The sequence below is a fragment of the Topomyia yanbarensis genome, chromosome 3 (genome assembly GCF_030247195.1).
Source record: "Topomyia yanbarensis strain Yona2022 chromosome 3, ASM3024719v1, whole genome shotgun sequence".
Lineage (NCBI taxonomy): Eukaryota > Metazoa > Arthropoda > Insecta > Diptera > Culicidae > Topomyia > Topomyia yanbarensis.
Window position 1 is genome coordinate 162652411 of NC_080672.1, and position 27414 is coordinate 162679824.

General features: G+C 37.3%; 3 protein-coding genes across 4 annotated transcripts in view; 1 reads left to right on the forward strand and 2 right to left on the reverse strand.

The window, feature by feature from the left end:
• The window catches only part of LOC131691142 (polycomb protein suz12-B), a 171322-nt gene that overhangs the window by 35280 nt on the left and 108628 nt on the right, over window positions 1-27414 (reverse strand). The window lies entirely within an intron of this gene.
• Window positions 6134-6958, forward strand: LOC131691148 (oxysterol-binding protein-related protein 11). The gene is made up of 2 exons (XM_058977349.1): window positions 6134-6265; window positions 6318-6958. The coding sequence occupies exons 1-2, from the start codon at window positions 6181-6183 to the stop codon at window positions 6863-6865; spliced, it is 633 nt and encodes a 210-aa protein (XP_058833332.1). The 5' UTR covers window positions 6134-6180; the 3' UTR covers window positions 6866-6958.
• Window positions 8944-11714, reverse strand: LOC131691143 (G patch domain-containing protein 1 homolog). Its single transcript, XM_058977333.1, has 2 exons — window positions 11537-11714; window positions 8944-11480 (listed from the first exon to the last, which is right to left on the reverse strand). Exons 1-2 carry the CDS (start codon window positions 11595-11597, stop codon window positions 8956-8958), a joined length of 2586 nt encoding a protein of 861 aa, XP_058833316.1. The 5' UTR covers window positions 11598-11714; the 3' UTR covers window positions 8944-8955.

Consider the following 27414-nt stretch of genomic DNA (forward strand, 5'->3'; position numbering starts at 1 on the left):
AAAGAAGATGGAAGATATAAAGCACGATTAGTGGCAAAAGGGTATTCACAGCGTCCTGGATTCGATTACTGTGAAACATTTGCACCAGTCGCCAAACTAGAGAGTGTTCGGTTAGCCCTAGCCCTTGCTAACGAGCATAAATTGTTAGTACATCAAATGAAACTGCATTTCTACATGGGAAGTTAGAAGAAATATACATGAAACTTCCACCAAACGTAAATGGGCAAAGACAAACTGTTCGTCTACACAAATGTTTGTATGGATTGAAACAGGCAAGCAGATCTTGGAATATACATTTTGATGATGCAATGAAAACACTAGGTTTCGTCCCTCTCAAAAATGACAACTGCATATATAAGTCAAAATCTAGAGGCATTATAGTAATACTATATGTAGACGACATTTTACTACTTGCCAAAAACATCGAAGCAATTACGTGGATTAAAAAGAAACTTGGAAGGTTATTCCAAATGATAGACATGTTAGAGATTAAGCACTTCCTGGGAATGGAGATAAATCGTGATTTGGAAAGCCAGACTATTGAAATTTCTCAAACAATATACGTGGAGAAACTTCTTAGTAGATTTGGGATGGCTGATTGTAAACCAGTGGGGACACCATTGGATATTAACACGAAATGGTCAAAATCTGAGGCAAAAATCACTGAAGAGCCATACAGAGAACTGCTGGGATGCTTACAATATCTTTCACTAACTTCTAGACCTGATATTTGCTCTGCGGTAAACACCCTAAGCAAATATGCTAACTGCGCCACCGATTGGCACTGGTCAGGATTAAAACGAATATTGCGATATTTGAGGGGAACGAGCAACACAAAAATAATTTATTCATCAAATACCGAATATCCAGCTTTAGTAGGATTTGCCGATGCAGATTTTGCAAATGATCCTGATGATAGGAAATCAGTTTCAGGATACGCATTTCTACTATACGGTAATCTTATTTCGTGGTCAACGAAACGACAACCGACTGTAAGCTTATCAGCAGAACTGATAGCACTTAGCGCTGCTACGAAAGAAGGAGTGTGGTTAACACAACTTCTCAATGTATTGGATGTAAATATATCACCATTCATCATAATGGAAGATAGCATCCCATGTATCAACATAGCACAGAAGCCAAGATCACATCAACGGATGAAACACTTGGATATCAAATACCTTTTCATCCGGGATCTCATCAAAAATGGTAAAGTAAAACTACAGTTCATCCCAAGCGTCGATCAACCTGCAGATGCCTTCACTAAGGGGTTACCTAAAAATATACACAGAAAGTTATTCGGTGTATTGAATGTGCAAATTGTGGGGAAGTGTTGAAAAAGAATTTTTCGCAGTGATATACGTACGAAATATTCTTTGTATATAAACAATTTGCCATTCACGGGACGGCAGTTGACAGTAAGAACTGTCATATGGAACGTGCTATAAAAAGCTCGGAGATGTCATCTGACAGAACGTCATGTGACAAAAGCTTCAAGTGGGTAACTTGAGCTTTTGCATATGGACGCCGCGCATGGATGTGTTGTTTACTATAGGCAGAGGGTATGACAGGGTATGGCAGTCAATAAGGGACTGTGATAAACAGTGCATGAAATATCAATCGATATCGAACTATGTTAGCATTATATAACTTGGCGAACAAGAATCAAATAAAGTTATCTCAAACCTACCTACAGAAATACTTGGAGTTTTCTTACGGTATTATCAACACTTTTAAACAGCAAGATTCAGCAAAAATGTGATAAATTTATGGAACAGCTAGTTGAACTTCAGTTTACGGCAAACCCTAATAAAACTAAGGCTATTCTATTTCAAAATAGCAGCAATGTTTTGGCATTGAAAATTAATAATATAAATATCGAGACTGTGAAATCTCATCCCTATCTTGGAATAACAATAGATCGATTTTTAAGCTTTGGTATCCACATTAAAAACATAAAATTAAAAATAACAGATCGTCTCAACATGATTAAAGTTATTTATAATATTAGACAAGGAGCACACCCACAAACAATGATCAAAATATATAACGCCATTTTCCGCAGTATTATAGAATACGGAGCAACTATTTTCAATAACGCTAGTAAAACCAACAAACACATTTTAGACACGATCAATAATCAATGCTTACGAATTATAACAGGTTGCACAAAAACCACACCGTTAAATTCACTAGTAGCAATAGCAGCAACACAACCCCTAAAATTTAGGCAACATTTTACTACCTGCAAAGAAATAGCTAGATCAATAAACAACAATAATGCAGTAGCCCTGCAATTAGAAAAACTAAGAGATGACGATAACCCGGATAAACTATCTTTCCTAGAATCAGTCTACGTTGCAGAAAAACAAACATTCACCTTAATTTCTCCGTCGCTTGCACATGATAAAAATTTGAATAAAATAGACATACAAACTAACTTAGATACAATTACAACATCCAAAAACAGTACCAACCCAGTAAAACTGCGACAGGCAGCTTTATTCGTGATGAATGGAAAGTTTAGTCGTAGACCACATGTATACACAGACGCGTCTAAAGATAATACTTTATGTGGCATAGGAATATACACACCATATAACAACGGCAGGTACTCGTTTAAACTAAATACAGAAACATGCATCACTACAGCCGAAATAATAGCTATTGATACAGCTCTCACTTTTATTGAACGCGATAAAATCGAGAATGCGGTAATATTCACCGACTCCAGGTCCGCATGTCAAATAATTGGGTCATTAAGCTATATATAGTTTTCCGTTCCATTCGATAAATTTTAGGTCCAATATACATAATATAACATGATTTCAAAAAAAATTTCGTTGTAATACGTAAAAACGATTTTTTTTTTTTAAAATAAATCTAATGTAAACTTGGCAACCATACATAGGAAAACAGCGGTTGTTTACATCTGGCCTATCAGGACAACACCCAAAATGAAAAAAAAACTATATGCAATGTATGGTGTTTATGTCAAATAAAAATAACCCTGTGGAAAAACCGAGAAAACATGCCTTATTTTTTTCTGACAGGGCATCATTTGTCGTGCAATTCGATATGTCAAACCCTTCCTATAGTGTCAAATCCAGACTGTCAACATATTTCTTTATTTTAAATTTTAATATTATTTTCACGTTTCCTGAGTTGGAAAAAAATATTGTTGCTATCACTAAAATCAGCTTTATCGATGTAAGTAATAAAAAACGACTTTTTTTCTCATTTAATGACCCAATTGATGCTAAACAGTCCGATAAGAAAATGCCCATGCTAATACAAAACATTTTATTTAAAGCGGCATCGTGGAATGTCGCGCTCCAGTGGATACCGAGCCACTGCAATATTCGTGGAAATGAGATCGCGGATACATTAGCAAAAAATGAATTGAACGAAACCACTACTCTAATAAAATTCTAATCGAAGATGCCTTCTGCAAATTTAAAAAAGACATGTATGAAAAAACAAATGTTTGGTACCGAGAGTATTGTGAAGAAAAAGGTAAAACGTTCTATCAGTTTCAATCAGAAGTAGACAAATTACCGTAGTTTCATAATAAGAACCTTACTAACGAACAGACTAGGCTGCTGAATAGGCTTATTACGGGACATGATTGGTCAAAATATTGGAAATTTAAAATGAAAATTGTAGACGACAGAAATTGTGAAATTTGCGATGAGCCGGAAAACGGAGAACATGTGATATTGCACTGTAGCAGATTTGGAAACATCCGTTCGAAGTATTCATTCGACTGCAAATTTAGTACGCTAGTAGATTTGTTTAAGAGCAAAAATATAGAATATTTTGTAGAAATTTGCGAATTCCTGAAGGAAATCAAAGTAGATATGTAGAATCAAATAAATCAACCTTGAATTGAGCCAAAATACCTAACGAGAGAATAGTGTCAATGGATCGAATTCAGTTGAGCCTAAGATCATTCAGAAGCACAGAGAAAATTTACGAACGAGTAATTGTAAAACTACAGGGCAGTATAGTCAAGGTAACTGTGCCCTTTTTTCCGAACTGATGATAGCTGTCAGTTCACATAGAGAAGAAGAAGAAGAAGAGAAGTGAAATGTCTGTAGAAGAATAATTAAAATGTCTGTAAAGTCTGTAGATGGTTGTGTAAATCCTATTTACACTAGGTTGTTACTTTAAAAGTAGGTTGAAATTAGTAAACTATTGTAAAGGAATCACTCGTATTCGGGTCAAATTTTTCTAGTGAAATTTTGTTAAACACTGTTACACTTTTAAAAGTCTGTAGATTTCTGATTACGTCTGTAAGAGACCATCAAAAGTCTGTAAAATACAGACATGTCTGTAAATCTGGCATCGCTGCTCACGCACTATACACGGAAACGAAAAACTACCTAAAATTGAGTTCCTTTGACTCAATCTCGTGGTATCGTGGGGGAACTTAAAATTAGGTAAACCGTGTTGAAGGTAGTTTCCATTTAACCACGGCAAAAATTACAACTCATTGATAGGTTTTTTATACTCAAATTTAAGTTGAATTTACCTAATTTTGAGTTCACCCCAAACAACTCAAAAGTACCTTCCTCCACGGCAGACCTCGACTGAGTCGAATCTCTCTTTTTGTTTTTGACAACACTAATAAGTGCGAAAGCGACGCACAACTCAAAAGTAAGTTAAAAGAACTTTTCTGCAGGTTGTTTTATTTAACCGTGTAAGCTATCGTCTCGCCGAAAAGGGATTATAAGGCTGTGAACCATTTGGTGAAATTTTTAACTTTTAGTTAAAATCTGACACTTCGAAAGTTATTTGCAAAATAACCCTACTCTGGAGCATGGTTAAAATTGACAGAGCGATAGTTAAATTTGACAGCTCGATGGTTAAAATGTTGCCCATGATGCAGAATAAAATGGTGGAATCATTTTCTGTACCATATTGAGGTTGTCAATATTCTTCAATACAAAATTAAGGGATAAAGATGGAAACGATAACGTGTTGTGTTAAGATTTGTTTGGATTATTTCATGATGTGGATGTTTACTTTTTGAGGCTATAACTGTCATACTTAATGTAATAAGAAAAAAACTAATTTTCAAAATATCGACAAATGTTCACACCTCTACCATCTTGTGGTTATCGCAGCTGTCAATTCTAATGTGGTTTTCGTTTGAGGCGAAACTGAGTCTGTTCCTAACCCCAACTGCTGTCAAAATATATGAACTGACAGCGGTTGGGGTTAGAACCTGACTCAGTTTCAGGTTCAAGCGAAATCGCCATAAATAACTATCCATATGTCAACTTTTGAAATGGTTCGCTCTCTCGGTTAAATTTTTCCATTCAAGAGAAAATAACTTTCGAACTGTCAAATTTTAACTAATGGTCAAAAAAAATCGCCAAATGGTTCACAGCCTAAGAGAGGGCACAAAACCAGTGCGATATTTCAAAAGGGACCAAAAAATTTATCTGCAAAAATCGTTCAAAATGCAATTTTTTTAATAAAATCTGGTATATTATTCCGAAAAAATGGTTAATTTAACACGGCATTGAGTTGTTTGGTCCTTAAATCAAGCTCCTGTTCATAAATGGGAATATAAAGTACGAGGTAATTTTTCAGACGCCATTTTCTCAACATGAGCATATTGTATATAATGCCTTATGAAATGTTGACGTAATTTCGCGAAATTTATCTGTGTATATCAAAGAGAATAGGAAAAGAGACGAATAGTGTGAAGCCAAAAATACCTTATTGAGCAGACCAATCGTGCAATGTAAATAAACATTACTCATGCCTGAGTTGGAGGAGATAAGTATTGTAAATCTATCAAAAAAAATTTGAATTTTCGTCAGAATTTAGTGCAATCGTGATTGTAAGGTGCATTCTAGAGTCTATGTATGAGTAAAAACAAGTTTTAGAATTATTTCATCTCTTTGTTTCGAAATGCACATCGTTTGATAAACAAATTCAACGATCGACAAAAGGTTTGTTTTCAAAATATAATAGGAGTCATTTAAAGTGCTGCCTTTGGAAACGGTTGCCAAATTCTAGTGTTGAAATCATCGTAAAGGGAGTGTTGCCATTTTGACTGATTTTCACTCTGCGTCTCTTTCACTATTCTCTTTGAGGTCGACATTTTGTGAAGTTACGAAAAAAAAAACGTTTTTACACAAACGAATCATCAACCTCCGGATCGACATGGAATCCAGTTTAAGCAGATTTTTGAAAATGAATCGCCAACAACTTAGTGGACAGCTCTACAAATATACTAATGTAGTTAAAGGTATATCATGTATTTTTGACATTATAAAAATACTGGTATGCGTGCTTCTTAGGATGGCAATATCGCTGGTTCACCGTGGATGCTCAAGCTGGATTACTAAGTTATTACCTGTGTGAACCATCGAATGATGATTCAAATCCTCACATTATCGGTAATTCACCTCGAGGCCAAGTTCATTTAGCAGGTGCTGTGATTTGTCCAAGTGATGAGGACTCGAAAACGTTTACCGTCAATTGTGTTTCGGGCGATATGCTGAAGTTGCGGGCCGGTGATGCACGCGCTAGGCAAGAATGGGTTGATGGGTTACGAGCAATCGTAGAGAGCCATTCAAATTCCACTGCAACCCTTGCGCCACGGGATCAGCTTGCCGCTCACGATGCATTTGGTGCAGCTCGTCAGCAAATGCAGCAGACCGAACTGAGTAATGCAGCATTGGCTCGAGCGATTGAAAGTGTCACCAGTCCTTTGTCACCCACTGACCCGGATTTGCTGATGCTCAAAGCAGTTTCCGCCGCCAGTACGCACTGTCTGTTGCAGTGCTTAGGCCTACTTCAAAGATACAATGAATTAACTGATGCACGAATAGAACCCACAATTTAAGCTATTGATATGTATGAATGGTGAAACTTCCACCTAGTGTTGATATACCGACTAGTTTAATAGGCACAGCAAATATATATATGCGTACATAGATTCTATCAGGCAATTTACTTTAGTTTGAAGTACAGAAGCATTAAGTGTGGGTATCAAGTCATTTAGCGTAACCCTCTTTTGGCATAAAGGTCATTTGGTATAAAGTCGGTTCTGTTCATATCGTTGGAAGCGGCGATACATGTAATCTACTCGTTGGCCCGGTTTACGCAAACATAGGGACTATGGCTATACCAAACGACCGTGGGGTACGACACATTTATTTTGCTGTTATGTTGTGGAAGAATTTCATTCGACAAGCGGTTTGCAAATAATTGCTTTTTCCGTAAAAATCGCTTGCCACTAGGTAGAACAGTGACAATGAATTTTTTACCTTATAGAATAGCGGTTCTCAACCATTTTCGTACCACGGACCCCTTAGAAATCACCCTGGGTTGCTGCGGACACACCTCAATTTTGTATACCATCAATATGTTATTTTCAGTTTGTTAGGAAACAAGACTTGAAATTTCAATATGCACTCGGAAAATACATTTTTCGTCGTGGACCCCCAGCAAAGACTTCACGGTCCCCTAGGGTCTGCGGATCACAAGTTGAGAGTCACAGTTATAGAACATTTGACAACAGGCTAGAATTATCGCAGTCGTAATATATACATTGGAAATATTACTATAAAATTAAAGTTATACGCTCTACGAGAGCGGAGTATACAGTAGAGTGACAGGAAAAAAATGACCCCTATTGGCCCACCCCTTATTCGATTCCTAGTCCCACCAGGAGTACTTGCACCAAATTTGAAGCAAATCGGACAAGTCTAGGTACCGGACCAACGTGCCTGAAGTTTGCATGGGATTTTTCGACAATTTACATGGAGAAACCCCACCAACTGTATCGTATTATCACTGTAAGTAAAAATAAGAAAGATAATTTAATTATCTACAACTTCGTCGAAGACTGCTGGTGAATTTGGCTTTGTTAAATGAAGTTATTAAACTTTTAGTGAAGTGATGTCTGAGTCAGTTTTGCATGGGGCCTAGCAGTGCATGGTTGTGTATCAGTACTCGATTCGCGCGAACTAAACATTTTTGTGAAATAATTGTAAGATTTAGGTCTATGGTATGTTCAGAAGAATGGAGCCATGTTTTGGTTAGAAAATTTTAGTTCCATATTTTACCATATAGAGGGCACCAACACTAACTTTTCAACGGAAAGAGATAGAAATTAGGTGTCTTCCGCAAAGTTGTAGAACAGGCATTTTGCAATAATTCTTCCGAACATCTTGATATCCTATCTCTCTTCTATGAAAAGTTAGTGTTGGCGCCCTCTATGCGGTCGCAGTTGGAACTAAAATTTTCCAACCAAAACATAGCTCGTATTATGTGGTATAATTCTTCTGACCATACTATTCAGCTAAACCTATCAATTACTTCACAAAAATGCATAGTTCGTGTGAATCGAGTACTGATACACAACCATGCACTGCTAGGCCCCATGCAAAACTGACTCAGACATCACTTCACTAAAAGTTTAATAACTTCTTTTAACAAAGCCAAATCCACTAGCAGTCTTCGACGAAGTTGTAGACAATTGAATTATCTTTCTTATTTTCACTTACAGTGATAATACGCTACATACAGTGCCACCTAGCGGCAAAAATGCGAATTAGTGGGTTTTCTCCATGTAAATTGTCGAAAAATCCCATTCAAATTTCAGACACGTTGGTCCGGTACCTAGACTTGTCCGATTTGCTTCAAATTTGGAGCAAGTACTTCTCGTGGGACAAGGAATCGAATCAGGGGTGAGCCGATTAAGTTTTCAAAAATTCATTATTTTTCTGTGCAGTCTAGTATACAGTCACTGTACCGCTAGCGACAATCCTCGACTATCGAGTCATTTATAATTACAAAACAGTTTATATTTAAATATATTAGACCATATGGCCTGGTAGGAAGCATAATTAGTAAATGATGGAGGGTTGTGTATTAGTATTAAACGCAATGAAGTTATTCAAAAATAAAAATAACCGATTTATTTCAATGTTACCTATGTTTTATCACCTTTTTTGACTTCTTATCTTTTTTAAGTTTTTTCGACTTTTTATGTTCCTTATGCTTTTTCTTCTTGTTTTTGTTTATTGGTGGTTTCCCTTTTTCAACCCATTCCTCAGTATGTTCTCTGGTACTAGTTTCTTCTATATTTTTCACAAAAGTCTCTGATTTATACTCAGCAGTTTCTAGGACTGGCACTTGTGACGGTAGTTTTGGCCCATAGTATTCATCGGAATCAGACGACAAATTAATCGATTCAGTGTTGGGAGAAAGCGCTTCATTTGGTTGCTGTATGGTCCCTTTGATATCTAAAATACTTTTAAAGATTCCTCGTGGAGGTGAATCATTTCGCAGGACATTTACCTGACTCGCAGGTTTTATTGCTACAAGACTTTCTACCAGTTTTAGTTTTTCGCTTTCAGTCATTAAAACTGGCACAGTCTGTTGATTTTCAATTTCGTTCTCTTCTTCTTCATCACTGCTGCAGAAAATTGACTTGAAAAGATCCTTTTTCTCTTCCGGTTTTTTGCTCAGACTGTCGAGTACCTTTTGCTCTAGCTCTGTTCGGTTGTCGGATTTTTTCAGACCTTGTTTTGATGGTTCAGTTACTAACGGTAGTTGCGTAGGATATGTCGCATTACTAGTGGATGGTCTGTCTTTTTCTGAGAAAAAAATCTTAGCTGACACTCGTACCGGTATATAATCCCTGTTGTCGCTACTTTCAGTTTTACTTTTTGGTATAATCACCGGTGTAACAAAATCACTTTTGTTATTTACTGGCGCTTCGAGATAATCAAATACGGATAATTTTGATTTTGGCTTTGCCTTTTCTTCATCCATCTTACCGCCGAAAGGTTCGGGGACATTAAATCGCTTGCAGAGTTCCTTATGTGGTTTCCACATCACTTTGGACCGCTTCATTACAATGTCAATGGTTTTTTCCACATCTGCAATTTCTTTTTCCGTAACCAGGCTTGATTCCGTCACAAAGCGATCGGACATCAAGCCGTCCATAGGACGGTACATACGCTGTGCTTGAATAAACTCTTTTAACTCGCGTTCTCGATCCCAGGGTGACATTCCTAGAGGTTGCAGTGAGCTTAGAAATATCTCTTTGGTTTGGTATTTATCGGATATTTTGTAGCAGAGAAACTTATCGTATCGTTCCTGTTTCTCCGTATCGGTGATGAATGGCTTAAAACTCTCCTTAATGGAATTCAAATTAGTGTCATCTGTTCTCAGGTTCAATTTAGGAAGATCCTTTTTAAGAGATTCTGCTTCTTCATGTTCGGATGGCATGCTTTTGTTAATTATTTCACCTGTGACAAAATTGGATGCGCGTTTGTTTATCAAATCTACGATTTCATTTTTGGACGACTGCAATGTGGAGCTAGGACTTTCACCAAAAACTTGTCCACGTGTTTTTGGGTCCAAATCATGTCGGCCAAGTCCTTGTTTTTTATGCTGTGATTCCGACAAAATCCGCTTAGCTAATGTTTCATTCAACGGTTCGAATCGACTAAGTCTTTGTCCCCAATTACGAGGCGAAAATTGTTCTGGCAGGCTAATACGGAATACTTTTTTGATTTGTCTTCCAATTTTTTTTGAAGTACAAAATCCTTCAATACATCCAGTATTGGTAACTGATTTTGAAGTAATAGTTTGCTTCGATTTGCCCTCCAACGAAAAGTCATATCTAGACATGTCATCTTTGGCGTATATGTCCTCGTCATCGTCATCCTCCAGTGCACCAACACCAAATGCCTGTCCGCGAATCGAAAGTTTTTTGTTATTTCTATCCAAAATTTCAAGAACGTTGTGCATGCTCGAGCTTGATCCCAATTGTCGCTCTAAACCCGAATACCCCATACCAAATGTATTGTCTTTAATTGCTGCTACAAGTGGATCAAAATCATCAGGCGCAAAAGTTACTTCGTAATCCGAGACATCGCTATCTGATTCGGAATTTTCTGTTGTCGCTCTTTCCCCGGGTAGGTTGCATCCGTACATTTTCATTACGTATTCTTCTTTCCGGTTGCGTTCTTTTGCCTTCTTTTTTTCTGCTTTGCTCTGGCGATCTCCTATACCTTGCCCCTCGCGCCATCCCATTTTTTTGAGGATCAATATCGCAGTTTTTTCCTTCGCAGGTTCGAGCAACGCTTTGAGAACCGGTTGTCCAGGAATCGGACCACCCCAATTTCCCTGTACCATTCGACGCTTTGGTCCTGTGCTAGAATGTGCAAAATCCGGTTTTGTTTGAACACGTTGAGGTGCTATCCCAAATTCTCCCAAATCTTCATCATCCATAAAATCCTCAGGATTTTGGGATTTAAAGGAAGCTTTTTCTTTACGTGAGCTTTTGAATTCTGTAGGCTTCCATCCTTCCTCCGAGCCGACAGTATTCCAATATCCGGCAGAGAACCCACCTGTAAAAGCCCCGTGAAAGCGTCGTTTGCCGTTTACGTCCAGAACAATTTGATCTTCGACTGGGACAGGTTTTTTGGAAGGAATCACATCTGTTGAAAAAAAAAACCGTAATAGCATGTACCCTGAATAGTGAATTTTTACTAACCTTCTTCGTAAGATGGCAAAGGCGTTCCGTATCTGCATAAGGTTTCTTCGTCTTCGTCCATGATTAGTTTGTTCTCGTTAACACTAATAAAATTACAAAGCCTTTATATTCTCTACAAACTAACTTTTCCTTGACTTGATACAAAGTTTACGTAGTCCTTTTGACAGCAGTTAGGCAATCCAATAGACGTTTGTTTGACAATTCAGCGGTGGGTTCTGTCAACAAGTCTACTCCTGCGAACAGAAAAACTCGTCCGACAAACAACTTTGTTAGTCCGATTGGCGATTTGCGGCAAAACCAAAATTAGTCATGCGACACCTATGATTCAGCTCATGAACTGGTAAAGTGATACAGTTTGCTTTTTTTCACCCGCAAGTGAGTCGTAGCTTACAACAAAAACTTCATTTTCTTCTCGGAAAAAGCTTACCACTGCCAAAATATGAATGAAACGAATAAGAAATTTAGTTTTATTTACAATTATTCTGAAATTACAGCCATTTGCAACCTGGGAGGGAGAAACAGACACTACGCACGAAGTGTAAATAATAGCACTTGTCAAGAAGCAAGAAAACTTTCGACAGCCAAAATCAATCAAGGTGGGCGACGCATAAATGAGCAAATTTCTTTTTGCGTGTCATTGATGCAAGCGTGTTACCGGCACATGACTTCAATCGTGTGATGGAAAGGATCTTGGGACAGTATAAAATCAGTGAAAGTTTTTTTTCCCGGGTGCTTTACATTGATTTGAAGATAAAGTCAGACGACAGTTTGCTTCCAGTACTCAAGTGAAATGGGACAAATTTCGGAACGATGTGTCTAATCTTATACTTTTAAAATAGGATTTTTGTGCCGTTCTTCTCCTTCATTCTACCACGGTTTCCTAAAAAATTGCTTAAACTGAATATTAAAAACCGATACAACATTAAATTCAATCTGAAAAATAGAATTTAATTTTATAAAAGTTTAACTAACAGAATCCTTGAATAAGGAAACTCGCCGGTAGAGGCATGTTTATCTGATTTGTGAAATGTTGACCAATGCATAGGTATTTGATAGGTAGATATATATAGGTACGGCTGCAGCCTTGGAACGTAAATATCCATATAATGAAATAAACGAAAAAACGTTTGATATAACATGTTTTCGTTTTTATATTTCCCCTTTATTTACTACTGAAAAATAGTGCCATCCTAAATAAAGTACAGAAAACTGTTTCCACCTTTCTTTTTATATCATCCAACAATTTTAACCGTCGAACTGTCAAATTTAGCCAAGGTTATTTTGCAAATAACTTTCGAAGTGTAAGATTTTAACTAATAGATAGAAATGGAATTTTTTCATGATTCTGATCATCAGATTAAGCTGCATGAGCACCCGAACGTTAAAAATATTATGTCGATGTCAAACTTCACGTCGAAGTAACTTGCCAATTTTTTTCGAAACTTTGTTTATATTTATTAGCATGCATCTAAGCCGTTGATGATTTTCATTTTCGCTGTATACTCTCAAAAGAAACTTTAAACTGGAGAACCATCAAATCTGACTAGCAAGGTGTCACTCATTCTAAAATTGTTAAATCAGTCACAAATTTTTAAAACTTTCTTCGCACGATTTACACCATTATTACTTGTCTTTACTATAGATATGAAAATAGCTTTTATGACATGTTTTAAATAGAAAGATGATATACATTATTTTAAACCAAAAAGTATTTTTGAATTACCAAAAAACGTGCACGTCACAGCATATTTTTTGATTCCATATTCCCATTTCTTGGAGTAGAGAACATTTACAGCGTCGTCACATTTCCATAACTGGTTTTATAACAAGCATAAAATATATTTTAGGCGTAGTTCATTGAGCTTAAAATGTAAATATTATTTGAAATTTTCATATAAAATTAGCGTTTATTTTACATTATAGCAAGATCGCAATATTGTCTTAAAACGATGCTCGAAACTTTCGTACATAGAAATACAATTTATTTGATTGTGGCAGCACGGATTACCGAAAAATCTATCTGGCTAATTTCAAAATGGCATTAAAATCACAAAAAAACTTTAATAATATTTACTGCTACACCCAATCTAGACAAAAAATCAAGGAAATTCGTCGTTCGGAAACATTTTCAAGCAAGCATATGATAACAATACTCTCATTTCCTCGATGAACACTTTTTTGTGGCTCGGAGTGACAGTTTCGTTCTGGCTGGCTATGACATTCACATTTATTGAGTCTGTTTCTCCCTCCCAGTTTGCAACTATTTGGCTCATACATTTCCTCGAAATGTATTCGGGGTATTATTGTGGTTATCAAAAATCGTTCCATAAATAAAGTTCCAACTTGAAACCTTCATATTTTGGACTACGTAGGAGATTCAGTGAAGACTATCAGAGAGAAAGATCGGCTGTGTATGATACAAAGCTGACACTTTCCTATTAACCAGATATATTCTTTCCTCGCGTGATCCGGAGAGTTGCATGAATTTACACCATCTCATGAAGGTTTAGCTTAACTTAGGAGGAACTGGAAATGATGTTGCGGCGGCTACGATGCTCAACAAATTACATTTTGGAACAGCACACATATAGCTCTGCGAATAATATTAGAAACCACTATGTTTTACAACCTTTTCGCAAGATGTTTACTCATCATCTTATAAAATGATGGTTTTCCATCATTTTCATAAACAATTATCAACAAATTGATCGGTGATTTGGTGTTTAAAAGTTATTTTTTACCAATGTTTACAGAAAATATATGCACTATGACAGAACAGAATCAAATCAGCAACACTTTGCTTCCAGCGCTATCTGTGAGCGGTTTCAACGTAGAATCGCCAATTCGTTTGATGTTGGATCGAATCAACGATATTGTCGCGCTTATAATAAAATCTCACATTGCGGGCGTCTGAAAGGCGCATCAAATATAGCCGCAGTTGCTCCGCAAGGAGATTTCAATGGAGCTTTATTTTTCTGCCAGCTGTGTGCTTTTCGAAAGCTTCAAGGAAAAAGCTGCGTATGAATTTATATAGGCGGCTGTCATGCGCCTATCTCAATTGAGCTTTCATATAATCGCATATCGAGCGATTATCCTGCAAGGCACAATATTGGCTCTCAAACGTGAAACTTTTTCGCTCGATGCGCCAACTGGATTTCATTTTTGGTACTAGTCAAATGATGAAAACATTTTCTTGCATTGATGGTATAGGATGGTTGTTCTATTTTAATTGTTTTAAAATAAATATCACATAGTTTCACAAAAAGCTTGATTACAGGTGATAAGAAAACACTCGTTCTTTCGTTTGACACCAGAACATTCAGTTGAACTCAATATTTTATTACGAATTATTGAGATCCGGAATTATTTTTGTATTGTTGAGGTTAGGTTGGTTGTTTTAGATATGGAAAATGTTTATCTAGAAATTGGACTTATCAGTGAATAACCTCGACTACCAACAACTACACTCTTTAATCCAGTGATTTTTTCCCACCATCGTGTTTTCTATCGAAATTTCAATCTCTGAATTTCATTTTAGTATAAATTGAAACTGGAAGAACAAATGTGAGTGAAGTAACAAGAAATTTACCATCTGGATATTTTTCAGAGGTAGGAAACATATTTTCTTCATCAATATTACTTTTCATTGGAAGAAATAACTTTTAATTATAATATTGATTAAATTTAAAAAAATCAGAATTTACTTTCCAATGTGTTTTGACAGACGAAAATAAAAACATCATCATTGCACTTCCATGCTCTCTGGCGGTCGACATCTAGCGTTAGATCACGAATTGTCGGACGTCGCACCCCTCGGAATAACGTCAGAATAAATAAACAAGAAATAATCAGCTGATCAGAAACGACTCATGGATTGCCTGGATTGCCTAGTTGGAGTTACACGGTTAAATAAAACAACCTGCAGAAAAGTTCTTTTAACTTACTTTTGAGTTGTGCGTCGCTTTCGCACTTATTAGTGTTGTCAAAAACAAAACGAGAGGTTCGACTCAGTCGAGATCTTCCGTGGGGGAAGTTACTTTTGAGTTGTTTGGGGTGAACTCAAAATTAGGTAAATTCAACTTAAATTTGAGTATAAAAAACCTATCAATGAGTTGTAATTTTTGCCGTTAAATGGAAACTACCTTCAACACGGTTTACCTAATTTTAAGTTCCCCCACGATTCCACGAGATTGAGTCAAAGGAACTCAATTTTAGGTAGTTTTTTGTTTCCGTGTAGAAACCACGTCTATGGCACCCCTATCCCGTTTGCATTGAACTGACATAAGTCAACATCTCAGCGGGCACACAAATTATGGGCCCCACTGACAGTTCAGATTGTTCTGCTCATTTTGCTTGAAGCTCGTTCTGCACTAATCATACACCGTACGGTATAACTCGATCTTTAGATGCTTGTCCACGCAGAAAAATAATTTTTAATGTCAAATAATATGAGGGTTGAAATAATAAATTTACCAAGTTGTTCTGTGTTCAATAAAAAATACATGTTTATATAAATAAAACAATTGTTGAAATAATTCTGAAGAATTTATTGGATCAAACATGGAAAATAGTTGCACCAAAAATTTTTTTTATTGATTTTATCATAACAACAATCGAAACAACAAACAACTTTGTTGAATCAATGAGCTCATTTTGTTGAATAAAACTAATAAAATATTTGGATCAATGCATGTCAAATGTTCAACACAAAAAACATTTTTGTTAAATCAAATAACATCTTTTATTGTTTTAAACATAACAAATATTTGAATCAATGCATAGCATATATTGAAGCAAAGCCAATTTTATTGTATATAAAATATGCCTATTCTTTAATAGGAACCAAAGGCCAACTGTCATGGTGACAAATTTAGAACAAACCATTACTCGCTGACAACAGATAACATCAGTACAAATGAACCTCACAAAGTAAATACTTGCCATTGACTCATTGGCCTTTCTCTAAAAACAGGCTACAAACGCATTAATTTTACGCAGTCAAATCATTCTGGAACCGCTTCGGAATCCTGAATGGATGCAGTATGGCCCAGTCAAACCCATTCCGGGATCGGTTAGGAATTCTGAATGGATTCATTATGAGTTCCAGCTCAAAGGCAATAACCGATTCCGACTCAATCGTTTGTTGCATTTGAGCGAGAATCCATAAGGGATTCCAAACCTGTTCCGGAGTAGGTTTGCTTGGAACGAAATGAAATTTTATTACATGCAGCGCATACGATTCCAATCACCGTCCCTTTATGTAGTACCTTTGGCCGTGCGCGTGGTTTATTCCAGATATGCGCTATAATGTAGTGCTTCAGAGTCTCGGATTTTCCAAAAAGATTGCAGAAGGCGCACGAATACGCTGTGTCTTCCTGTTGGACCAGAGATGGTGAAGTACAGGAAACTGCCCTCTCGAACGGGTATTATTTATCTCTGGTGCGGTGACGTGTTTTCAGTTCTGCGATTGTCGTTTTTAAGCCAAACAGGGTGTTTTGTTTGAGTCCTGGAATAGAGGAAGGCACCATAAAACGCACCGTGTGCATTCGACTTAATTTATTCAATAATCTTTGTGCGACATCATGATTATTTTCAAGCTGCACTTGCGCCCTTCGAGTCCGGAAAATCTGAGCACTATAAGAATTTACCGAAATTTGAATTCCCTGATTTAAAAATAGAGAATTTCTCCAGCATTGACGCACGTGGAAAAAGTTTTCTTCTTCGTAGCAACTTTCATTTTTTATTTGTTTCAATTCAACAAGGACTGTTGATGTAATGCATTCAGTCCTTTTGAATAAATTAGCTGCATGCTTTTGTTAGAATCACTGATTTGTTTGGAACAAACAATAATTTTGTCGATCTTCGAAAAGCACAGATAACAAAACTTGTAAGATTGATTCAAAAGATATTTTGGTTGATCTAACCAAAAAATTAAGTTTGGTTTAATAAATTCCTCGGTTCACAATAAAGAATTTTTATCGATTAAAAATGAAGAAATAATTTATAGAATCAAACATGCAAAATTTTTTTGCGTGTTGAAAAGTGAAAAAATTGGATCGAAAAGTGTTGTTTTGAACATGTTGGTGAATAACAAAAACTTTTCGGTATGATACCTCCAAATTAAACGAACTGGACCTTCACAAATTGTGTCGAATTATGTTTATTGTGGATCGACCTTAACGCGACGTTTTAGATCTTGGCTTTGAAATCATGGCGGCGTAGCAGATACCTGTTAGAAACTGACTCGCTTCAAGCCTAAGAGAAGAGAAGACAATCGCGTAGTCAATTTGATCCAGTCCTAACCTCAATATTGAACCAGCTTCTGATTGGTCGTTTTGCCAGTAAGAGCGTTCATAATATTTTCAAACGGGATGAAAAACAGTGCTGCTGAGTTTATTTTGGCTACATTTCATATACATGAACATTTCATGCAAATTGAATAAATACCCTGAATGACGATATAACCACGTGTATTGTTAAGAGAGACACAAATAAACTTAAAATTCAATTTTTAAATGCAGCTAGTATTGTGAATTCTTGACTGAGGGTAGATATTTAAGGTACAGCAATTGTGAAAATCATGCAAATGGAATCTGGCAACGATGGATGCTTGTTGTCTTTGGAATTACGATCACATATTTTGATAAAGAACAAAATTGAAATTGTGTTTCCAATACGGAGGTTATCGAACACTCAGGGTAAAGAGAGTAATGTAATACGGCACCTTGGTAAAATGTTCGAAAGTTGAAACCTTGTTTGAATGCGCCTGGTAAAAATGTGTTCCACTTCACTTCAGTTTGTTTCAGGCGACCATATTTGCAATTTACGTAACTCTGAGTGCATATAAGGAGAGTGACGACACTGTCAAAATTGGAACAATTATTATTTGTCAGTGTCATTCCAAACGAGTCAAATTCATGTATTTTGACAGGTCGTTTGTTCGTTTGGAATATCACTGACGGATAATCATGACAGTTGTCTTCACTCTCCTTACATACACTCTGACGTAACTCATAATTTTGGGTTTAACCCAAATTGCTCTCAGGGGAAAAAGAGCGCATGAAATTGAAAATGCAAATTTATTCTTTGAAATTATTGTGGTGACCCTGAAAACGGTCTTTTTTATAATGATCTGAGTTGCACCGTCTGGACAATATAGTCAACATGTTGCTCGTGTGGTAAGCGAGCACGCACTGATACAAAACAAGCTCGCGGACCTCTATAAATAACATTCCCGTATGCAATGAAACGCTTACATGCTCCTTTTTGACGGCTCTGTGTGAGATATGCTTGCAAATTTCGCATTTTCCTCGCTGGATACTTCTTCAACAAATTAGGGCTGTTAATAGACCAAGAACATATCAGAGACAAAGCTATAATGGTAGGAGATTGGAATGCACAAATTGGAAAGAAATCACTGACAGAGGAAGATGGTGTCATAGTAGGTAAATAATTAGGATTCGACAGGTGCAATGAAAATGGGGAGGAGTTTAAAATGTGTCTACACTTGCACTAATTAAACAACATCTAGAGATAGGAATGGACACAAAATTAAGGGAATTAAAACGAGATTAAACACAGACCACAAACTAATCGTAGTGGCAGTTCCAACATCTGAAGGTAATTAATCCTAAGGCAAAAGCAGGAAACATAATAGATATACAGGGTGTTTGGTTCATGTCATTTAAAATTTTCCGCAGCTCGTCTCGACTGCTTTCCAACAATTTCTCTATCGTCAGCTTATGTTCTGTAACCGTTGGTTCCATTGCTTAGGTTTTTGTTGTAAATATTATTTGTTTGTTTGTAGAACCTTCACGTTTTACATTTCTTATTTAGTACTAAATACACAACAACAGTAAGCAGGGTAGTGAAAGGGTGCGTACCGCTGTAAGCTGTCAGTTCGTCTCAATGGGTAAGTGAACCACCCCATAAGGAGACGCGAGATACTGAAAATTATAAATGGTTTTCGGACAATATTTTGGAGGGAAATTAAACAGAATTTTATAAAAGGGCCAGTAGTGCATAACTCTGCAGTGATGGCATTTCACCCTAGTGATGCACTGGCGCGTAAGTGTGATGCCTACACAGAGGATACAATGATCACACACCACAGAAAAAAGCAGAACGCTCTTTCTTTCGGAGCTGTATAGACCGATTTCAAGTGTGCGCTGGTGTTGAGGTAGTTGGGTGCGAGATAACCGTGCTCTCTTGCTCTTTAAATTCTCTGTGGTGCGCTCAGATAAAGTCACCACCGCGCGCGCCCCAGAGTCGCTGTGGTGTATTCACTGGCGTGGTTTCACTGGCGTGTATTCACTGGCGTGTGATCTTTGGTTTGTTTTCGTCTTACAAGCGGCATTGCGAGTGAGATTGATTTGATTTGCACAGGTTGTTGCGTTGTGTTGTGTGGATGGTGGTAGCTTATTTCAAGCTTATATTATTTTCTACTGAAGATTTCATACAAGTTGCTTGGTAAAGCAAACGAGTTTATAAAGTATTGTTACACTACCTGCAAAACTAAAAGTACTCGGTCCTCGGAGCAAATTGGGAAAACTTTTTACGTATCATCGTATAGAGAGTTTTATAATGACCAGAGGCACCTGATATGCAAACTCATGTTATAAGTATTAATAGTTTTATTATAACTGAATCCTACAAGTTTAAAACGAAATCTTAGATTTCGTCGACAGGCTTGACATATTAGGCAATCCATGAGACGTTTCTGATCAGCTGATTATTTCTTGTTTACTTATTCTGACGTTACTCCGAGGGGTGCGACGTCCGACAATATCGTTGATTCGATCCAACATCAAACGAATCGGACTAACAAAGTTGTTTGTCGGACGAGTTTTTCTGTTCGCAGGAGTAGACTTGTTGACAGAACCCACCGCTGAATTGTCAAACAAACGTCTAGTGGATCGCCTAATTCAGTAAAATTAGGTATACGCTTGTGACGATAATTAATTTACATACAACATCACAATTGAGCGTACACCCGTTATTCATTTGTTTATTTGTCTATTATTTTGCGTGGAAATCGTTTAAACAGCAGGCGAAAGCGAATGTTTCAAGAGCATGGGAGCTAGGACCGGGATTCTGCGCGTCAATGAGCGAAATAAATTGGCTCAGTTTCGGGGTCAAGAAAAAAGGCCACTAGTGTTCACGCTTATTTTAAATGAACAATGAATCTTGTGTTCCATAAAAGGATGTTATAAATGGGTCAGCAGCAACAATGTTTATTATACGTATTCTAGATTTTTGCGTCAGTTAGTATTTTAGACCGTAATTATAATGCACGGATTCATTGCACGTAATATCAACAGCAAAACAAAGTATTAAGTATCTGGTAGTATCTGTCGGAATCTCTGTCAATCTCTATGAAATTTTCGTATTTTCAAGTAACAAGTAAGGTGTTTCCTCAAGTTTAAACAAGCGATTTTCGTGTGATAAATTATTCCTCATTATAACTTTCTTGAATGAGGTGTTTTATCAAAAAGGTAGTGTTGGGAAAATATCAAAATATCAATGTTCACAACAGAATCTTTTCATCGCCGATTTTCTAATAAAAAGTATCGCTACGGAAAAAATCGTCAGTGAACTTCAAGAGTGCCGATGTTTGGGAACATTATTCGGTTCAAGCAAATATCGGAAGAAGAAAAGATCGCTTGCGAACTTTTATATCAACGAAAATATAGAAAAAAGTTCGCCTTATGAAAACATCTTGCACGATCTTCGAACAGGGGATTTCCGAGGGATTTTCAAAGATTCCAAAAACCTGTAGATTAACATGATATAAAAAACTACGTTCTATAAAATTACGGCGATAGCTCAATAGGATAAAGCGTCAGGCTACATCAGTGTCAACGAAGCTTTCTTCCGAAGCCATCGTGTAAAAAAAAATTCATCAATCGACAGAATTAAAATGGGAAAGAATTAAAATGGTGCTTGAATGGTATGTTGTCAAAATATATATATGGAAAAAAGCAAATTCTGGTATGGTGCCGGTTCTTAACAACCCGTTGTTTGTATGACCGAGTATGAAAGTTATATATAGTTGAGCTAATGTATCTATAGTTGCATGTCCCATAGGAGCCGTAATTAGCAATGGCTATATTAATGATACATGGTAGTACAAGAAGTTTCACATACATAACTTGGTTAATAAACAATCTTAACATTTTTTATCATTTTTGGGATTAAATGCTTTCGTTTAATATATTGACATCGCCCATAGAACTTTTCATCGATTTTTAGCAGAATTTTCACTCAAATATTCTAGTTCTTTGCACACATACCAAAGATACGTTGAATGATTTCCCATATTTGCAATTAAAATTCTAGGGCAGTTCATAAGACACGTAGAACAACTTTCAACATTCTGCTTTTATTGCACTATATTATTAGTCTAACTAATGCTATCGTTGTAATGCAGTGTAAGTGTAGATTTTCAAAAAAATTATATTAGAATTAGAACGAAATATTTTTTTGTATCGCTACGTCGCTCGAGAATAGCCAAAAAAGCGTAAAATATTTGGCTTTTACTGACCCAAGCATGACTAAAATGCGACTCACACCTTAAGTGCGGAACTATTAAACTTTTATGTATTTACTTTGTTAGCATTACTAGAGCATTCGAAATTGATAAATTTTGAGAAGAAATTGGAATATGTTGAGGATAATTAGTATTGTCTGATATAATATTACTAAATATCCATAAAAACTTATTTCATCAGGAATCAAATCCTATATTTCTGTTTATCAGAAAATTTGAATCACCTAATTGGACTAAGAATAAAAATCACGGAAGTGTACTCTATTCGAAGTGTATGCATCAATACATACAGGTGAATTGATTAATATATGTATAGAATACGAAGTTTACGTTAATTTTTGGGATAAACGTAGATCGTATTCCTTTTTCGGATCGAAATGAAAACAAAAGCACATCCTCACGTCACGAAATTAACTATAGGTTCAAGGTTTACACAAGAAGATTTTTATTCGGTGAGGTCATAAACATCCTCTGATACATAAACTTAATATTATAAGTTTTACAAATTATAAAATCACGGTAAACAGATAAACGTTCTTTGGAACAATTTAGTTTGTACTGCAAAGACGGTGGATTTGCCATTTTGAACTTCTTTGCTATACTCGTACCCGAACATGTTAGGTTTTAATTTTAATTCTCTCTTATTATTCCATCGCATGGAAATTCGAGAGAAAACCAGCTAATTTATGTAAATGATGGCACAGAAGAAAAATGCCGTCAAAAGATTCCAGAACTAATTATTGAGGGGTTACACCACTATAGAGCACGAAAAATAGGCATATTTCGGAAATTTATCTTGACGCAATAATGAGATGAATCGAGATCTTGTTTAACTTTCCGGCAGTGCACGCTGCTCTGAAAATCTAGCGAACCTGTCTCAAAGCATCAGCGGCTACTCGTTCAGTGGGCCATAAGCGCGACTTCCAGAGGGTTAATGAGATATATAACATTACTTTATTGCAAAAAAATGATTTATTCGAGTAATTTCGTCACAAGATGGCGGCTGTGCAGCACTTTCCCTACGGGGAGTTTTTTTTGGAAGCGGTCCACAGTCGGAACTCTATGTCCCGTAATTTTTGATCCAGAGCCAAAAACCAAAGCTTTTTAAACTTCTTAGAACGACAGCAAGCAGCATACGTAAGATTTTTTCTATGTCTTGATTTTTCGCGAAATGGCACACTTTTTAGTCGAAAAACGCTGAAAATGTGTTAAAAATCGACACAAAATTTGCTTATTAAAAAATTATGCAATGAAAAAATTAAATCCCACGTACATCGCTGGATAAAGTAATCTTGAACATGGGGTGGGCGTAGCGTAGTTGGTAAATTAATTGCCTTGTACGCAGCACACCTGGGTTCGAGTCCCGACCTCGCACATAGGGTTAGAAATTTTTCATAGGAGATTTTTCTAACCTAAAGAGGCGAATGACCTTAAGGTTAAAACCTCTATAATCGAAATAAAAAAAATTTAAAAAAAAAATAAAATATCTTGAACATGCTGTAAAAATTTTAGGCTCATCAAAAATCATTTGTTCGAGTTACATTTCCGGCCAGATCAAAAAAAAATTATTTCGAGAAAAACACGGTTAACGTTTTCAGTATACTCGAGGTATACAGAAGAGGCGTTGCGAAAAAAAATTGAATATTTCTTTATTGTTTTCGCGATTCATTTTTTGGAATATCATTTTCAGCATCCTAAAGCACCAGTAATCAAAATTCAACCAATAAATAAAAATTAAATGTTTTAAAAAATCTACAGTGTTGTAACCCCTTGAAAGCACTGTACCGGTCAAATGGAAGCGCTTCTAAATTGGCACGTCATTATTTTTAATACCGCGCTACAGAAAAAAAACAAGTAACAATGTGAATTCTCGTGAACGTTATCTTGTTTTATGTGGACTTTATCTCGGAAAAGTTGGACATCGGATAAGCCTTTTCTCGCGTGAGTGAGAGAGAATTACAATGCCTGCGTATGATAATAATCGAAAACGTGTGTAATACCAGGACATTACTTGTAATGGATCACTTTACTTTTTGGCGTCGCCAAATTCGCAATCAAAATAAGTTAAATTACCATTGAGTTATTCAGTCGAACAAAAATAAGCCGTTCCTAATGTGGATGTACAAATCCCGTCTTACATCTGTTATACGATTAATCTGATACTACAGATCATTATAAAACTTTGTTTATACCAGCCGATACATTGATACGTAAAACGTTTTCCTTGTTTGCCCCTAGGCTCGAATACTTCAGGCTTCCCACGGTAGTGTAACAACACTCTATAAACTCGCAAGTTTTACCAAGCAACTATGAAATCTTCAGTAGAAAATATATAAGCTTGAAATAAGCCACCGCCATCCACCCAACACAACGCAATAACCTGTACAAATTAAATCAATCTCACCCGCAATGCCCCTTATAAGACGAAAACAAACCAAAGATCACACGCCAGTGAATACACGCCAGTGAAACCACGCCAGTGAATACACCACAGCGACTCTGGGGCGCGCGCGGTGGCGAATTTATCTGAGCGCGCCACAGAGAATTTCAAGAGCTCTTCTCCACACTCTAGTTCGTTCCAGTGTTGGGTGTATGAAAATTTACCTCTGCCATCAACGTGCGCTTACACATATCAAATACGGTGGTGTATATGAACGAAAGAGAAGCGCTCTCGTTTTGCTTGCCAGAGTGTGGGGAGTAATTTCAATTTCTCTTTACTGCACAGAGGATAGGGACATCACTGTAACTCTGACCTCATTTAAAATAAGGCGTCCGTGTGCTTCAGTTCGGTTCTCACTGGTGAAGTTTATTATACCCCCCCCCCCCCCCCCTTTCAGGGCGGGAAGAAAGTTTTAAAAAGTGTTGCGATCGTTCAGGTAATTTAGTATTTTACCATGAAGGAGCGATCATATTATTTAGCAACCTTGTGCTCCAAATATCTTCACCAGGACCTCTTATCGCGACTTCAAATCGTTCAGCACACGGTTCGGCCCGTGAATCCGGGAGAATTCCGTGCCTCTCGGTGGTGGCCATTGCGGTTAGCCACGGTCACGCCGATGCTCGCCAAGGAGGGAAGACGCCTGCCTGCATCCAAGCCAGCAACACCCGCTGGTTCGTCCAACTGCCATCTGGATCACCATCGTACCGGGGCCTTCATCCGGCCAGTTTCGCCGACATCCGCGAGGGTATCTCGCCCGTCGGCTTCGTCAGCGTCGCGACGCTCATCAATGGAAGCAGCAACAGTACGGTACGTTGAGTGATAGAGTAGTGTACACGCCACAATTAGAACACAAATTATAAATAACACCCCACACCCACACACTACAAATACACCTCAATAAAAACTGTGATAAGAAAAGTGAATGTTCTTAGATCTTTGTTCTTGACCTCTATAAATAACATTCCCGTATGCAATGAAACGCTTACATGCTCCTTTTTGACGACTCTGTGTGAGATATGCTTGCAAATTTCGCATTTTCCTCGCTGGATACTTCTTCAACAAATTAGGGCTGTTAATAGACCAAGAACATATCAGAGACAAAGCTATAATGGTAGGAGATTGGAATGCACAAATTGGAAAGAAATCACTGACAGAGGAAGATGGTGTCATAGTAGGTAAATAATTAGGATTCGACAGGTGCAATGAAAATGGGGAGGAGTTTAAAATGTGTCTACACTTGCACTAATTAAACAACATCTAGAGATAGGAATGGACACAAAATTAAGGGAATTAAAACGAGATTAAACACAGACCACAAACTAATCGTAGTGGCAGTTCCAACATCTGAAGGTAATTAATCCTAAGGCAAAAGCAGGAAACATAATAGATATACAGGGTGTTTGGTTCATGTCATTTAAAATTTTCCGCAGCTCGTCTCGACTGCTTTCCAACAATTTCTCTATCGTCAGCTTATGTTCTGTAACCGTTGGTTCCATTGCTTAGGTTTTTGTTGTAAATATTATTTGTTTGTTTGTAGAACCTTCACGTTTTACATTTCTTATTTAGTACTAAATACACAACAACAGTAAGCAGGGTAGTGAAAGGGTGCGTACCGCTGTAAGCTGTCAGTTCGTCTCAATGGGTAAGTGAACCACCCCATAAGGAGACGCGAGATACTGAAAATTATAAATGGTTTTCGGACAATATTTTGGAGAGAAATTAAACAGAATTTTATAAAAGGGCCAGTAGTGCATAACTCTGACCTCATTTAAAAGAAGGCGTCCGTGCGCTTCAGTTCGGTTCTCACTGGTGAAGTTTATTATACCCCCCCCCCCCTTTCAGGGCGGGAAGAAAGTTTTAAAAAGTGTTGCGATCGTTCAGGTAATTTAGTATTTTACCATGAAGGAGCGATCATATTATTTAGCAACCTTGTGCTCCAAATATCTTCACCAGGACCTCTTATCGCGACTTCAAATCGTTCAGCACACGGTTCGGCCCGTGAATCCGGGAGAATTCCGTGCCTCTCGGTGGTGGCCATTGCGGTTAGCCACGGTCACGCCGATGCTCGCCAAGGAGGGAAGACGCCTGCCTGCATCCAAGCCAGCAACACCCGCTGGTTCGTCCAACTGCCATCTGGATCACCATCGTACCGGGGCCTTCATCCGGCCAGTTTCGCCGACATCCGCGAGGGTATCTCGCCCGTCGGCTTCGTCAGCGTCGCGACGCTCATTAACGGAAGCAGCAACAGTACGGTACGTTGAGTGATAGAGTAGTGTACACGCCACAATTAGAACACAAATTATAAATAACACCCCACACCCACACACTACAAATACACCTCAATAAAAACTGTGATAAGAAAAGTGAATGTTCTTAGATCTTTGTTCTTGATCCGCGTAGCCCTTGATTACCCGGTAGCTAACTGACCCTGCGATACCAGCAATAGAGTCGCTTCTACCGTAGAGCCTTGTTAAACGTTCAGTCACAGTTCTGCAATAAATAAACGAATGTAAGAAGATACATAAAAAAGCATTGCTTACCTACTAAAATAATCAGTAACTCCGACGGTAAATCCAGCTCATTTAAAATAACTGACGCAAATTGTTCCTGTTCGGCCATCTTGAGAATGAATTTTCAAAACGTATTGAATATAATGTTTATGTGTCTCGCTATTAGGTTCTTTACTGGCACAGTTAACCTCACTTTTCTTGACATTTCGCTTGTACTGTTTACATGGACTTAGAAAAATTTGTGGACGACTAGATTCGCTCGAAGAAAATCGTAAAGAATTTTTCTAAGTCCATGTAAACAGTACAAGCGGACTGTCAAAAATGAACTTTCAGTTCATTTGTGACGTCAGCGTAAAGTATTCAACTGGGAGGGAGAAAC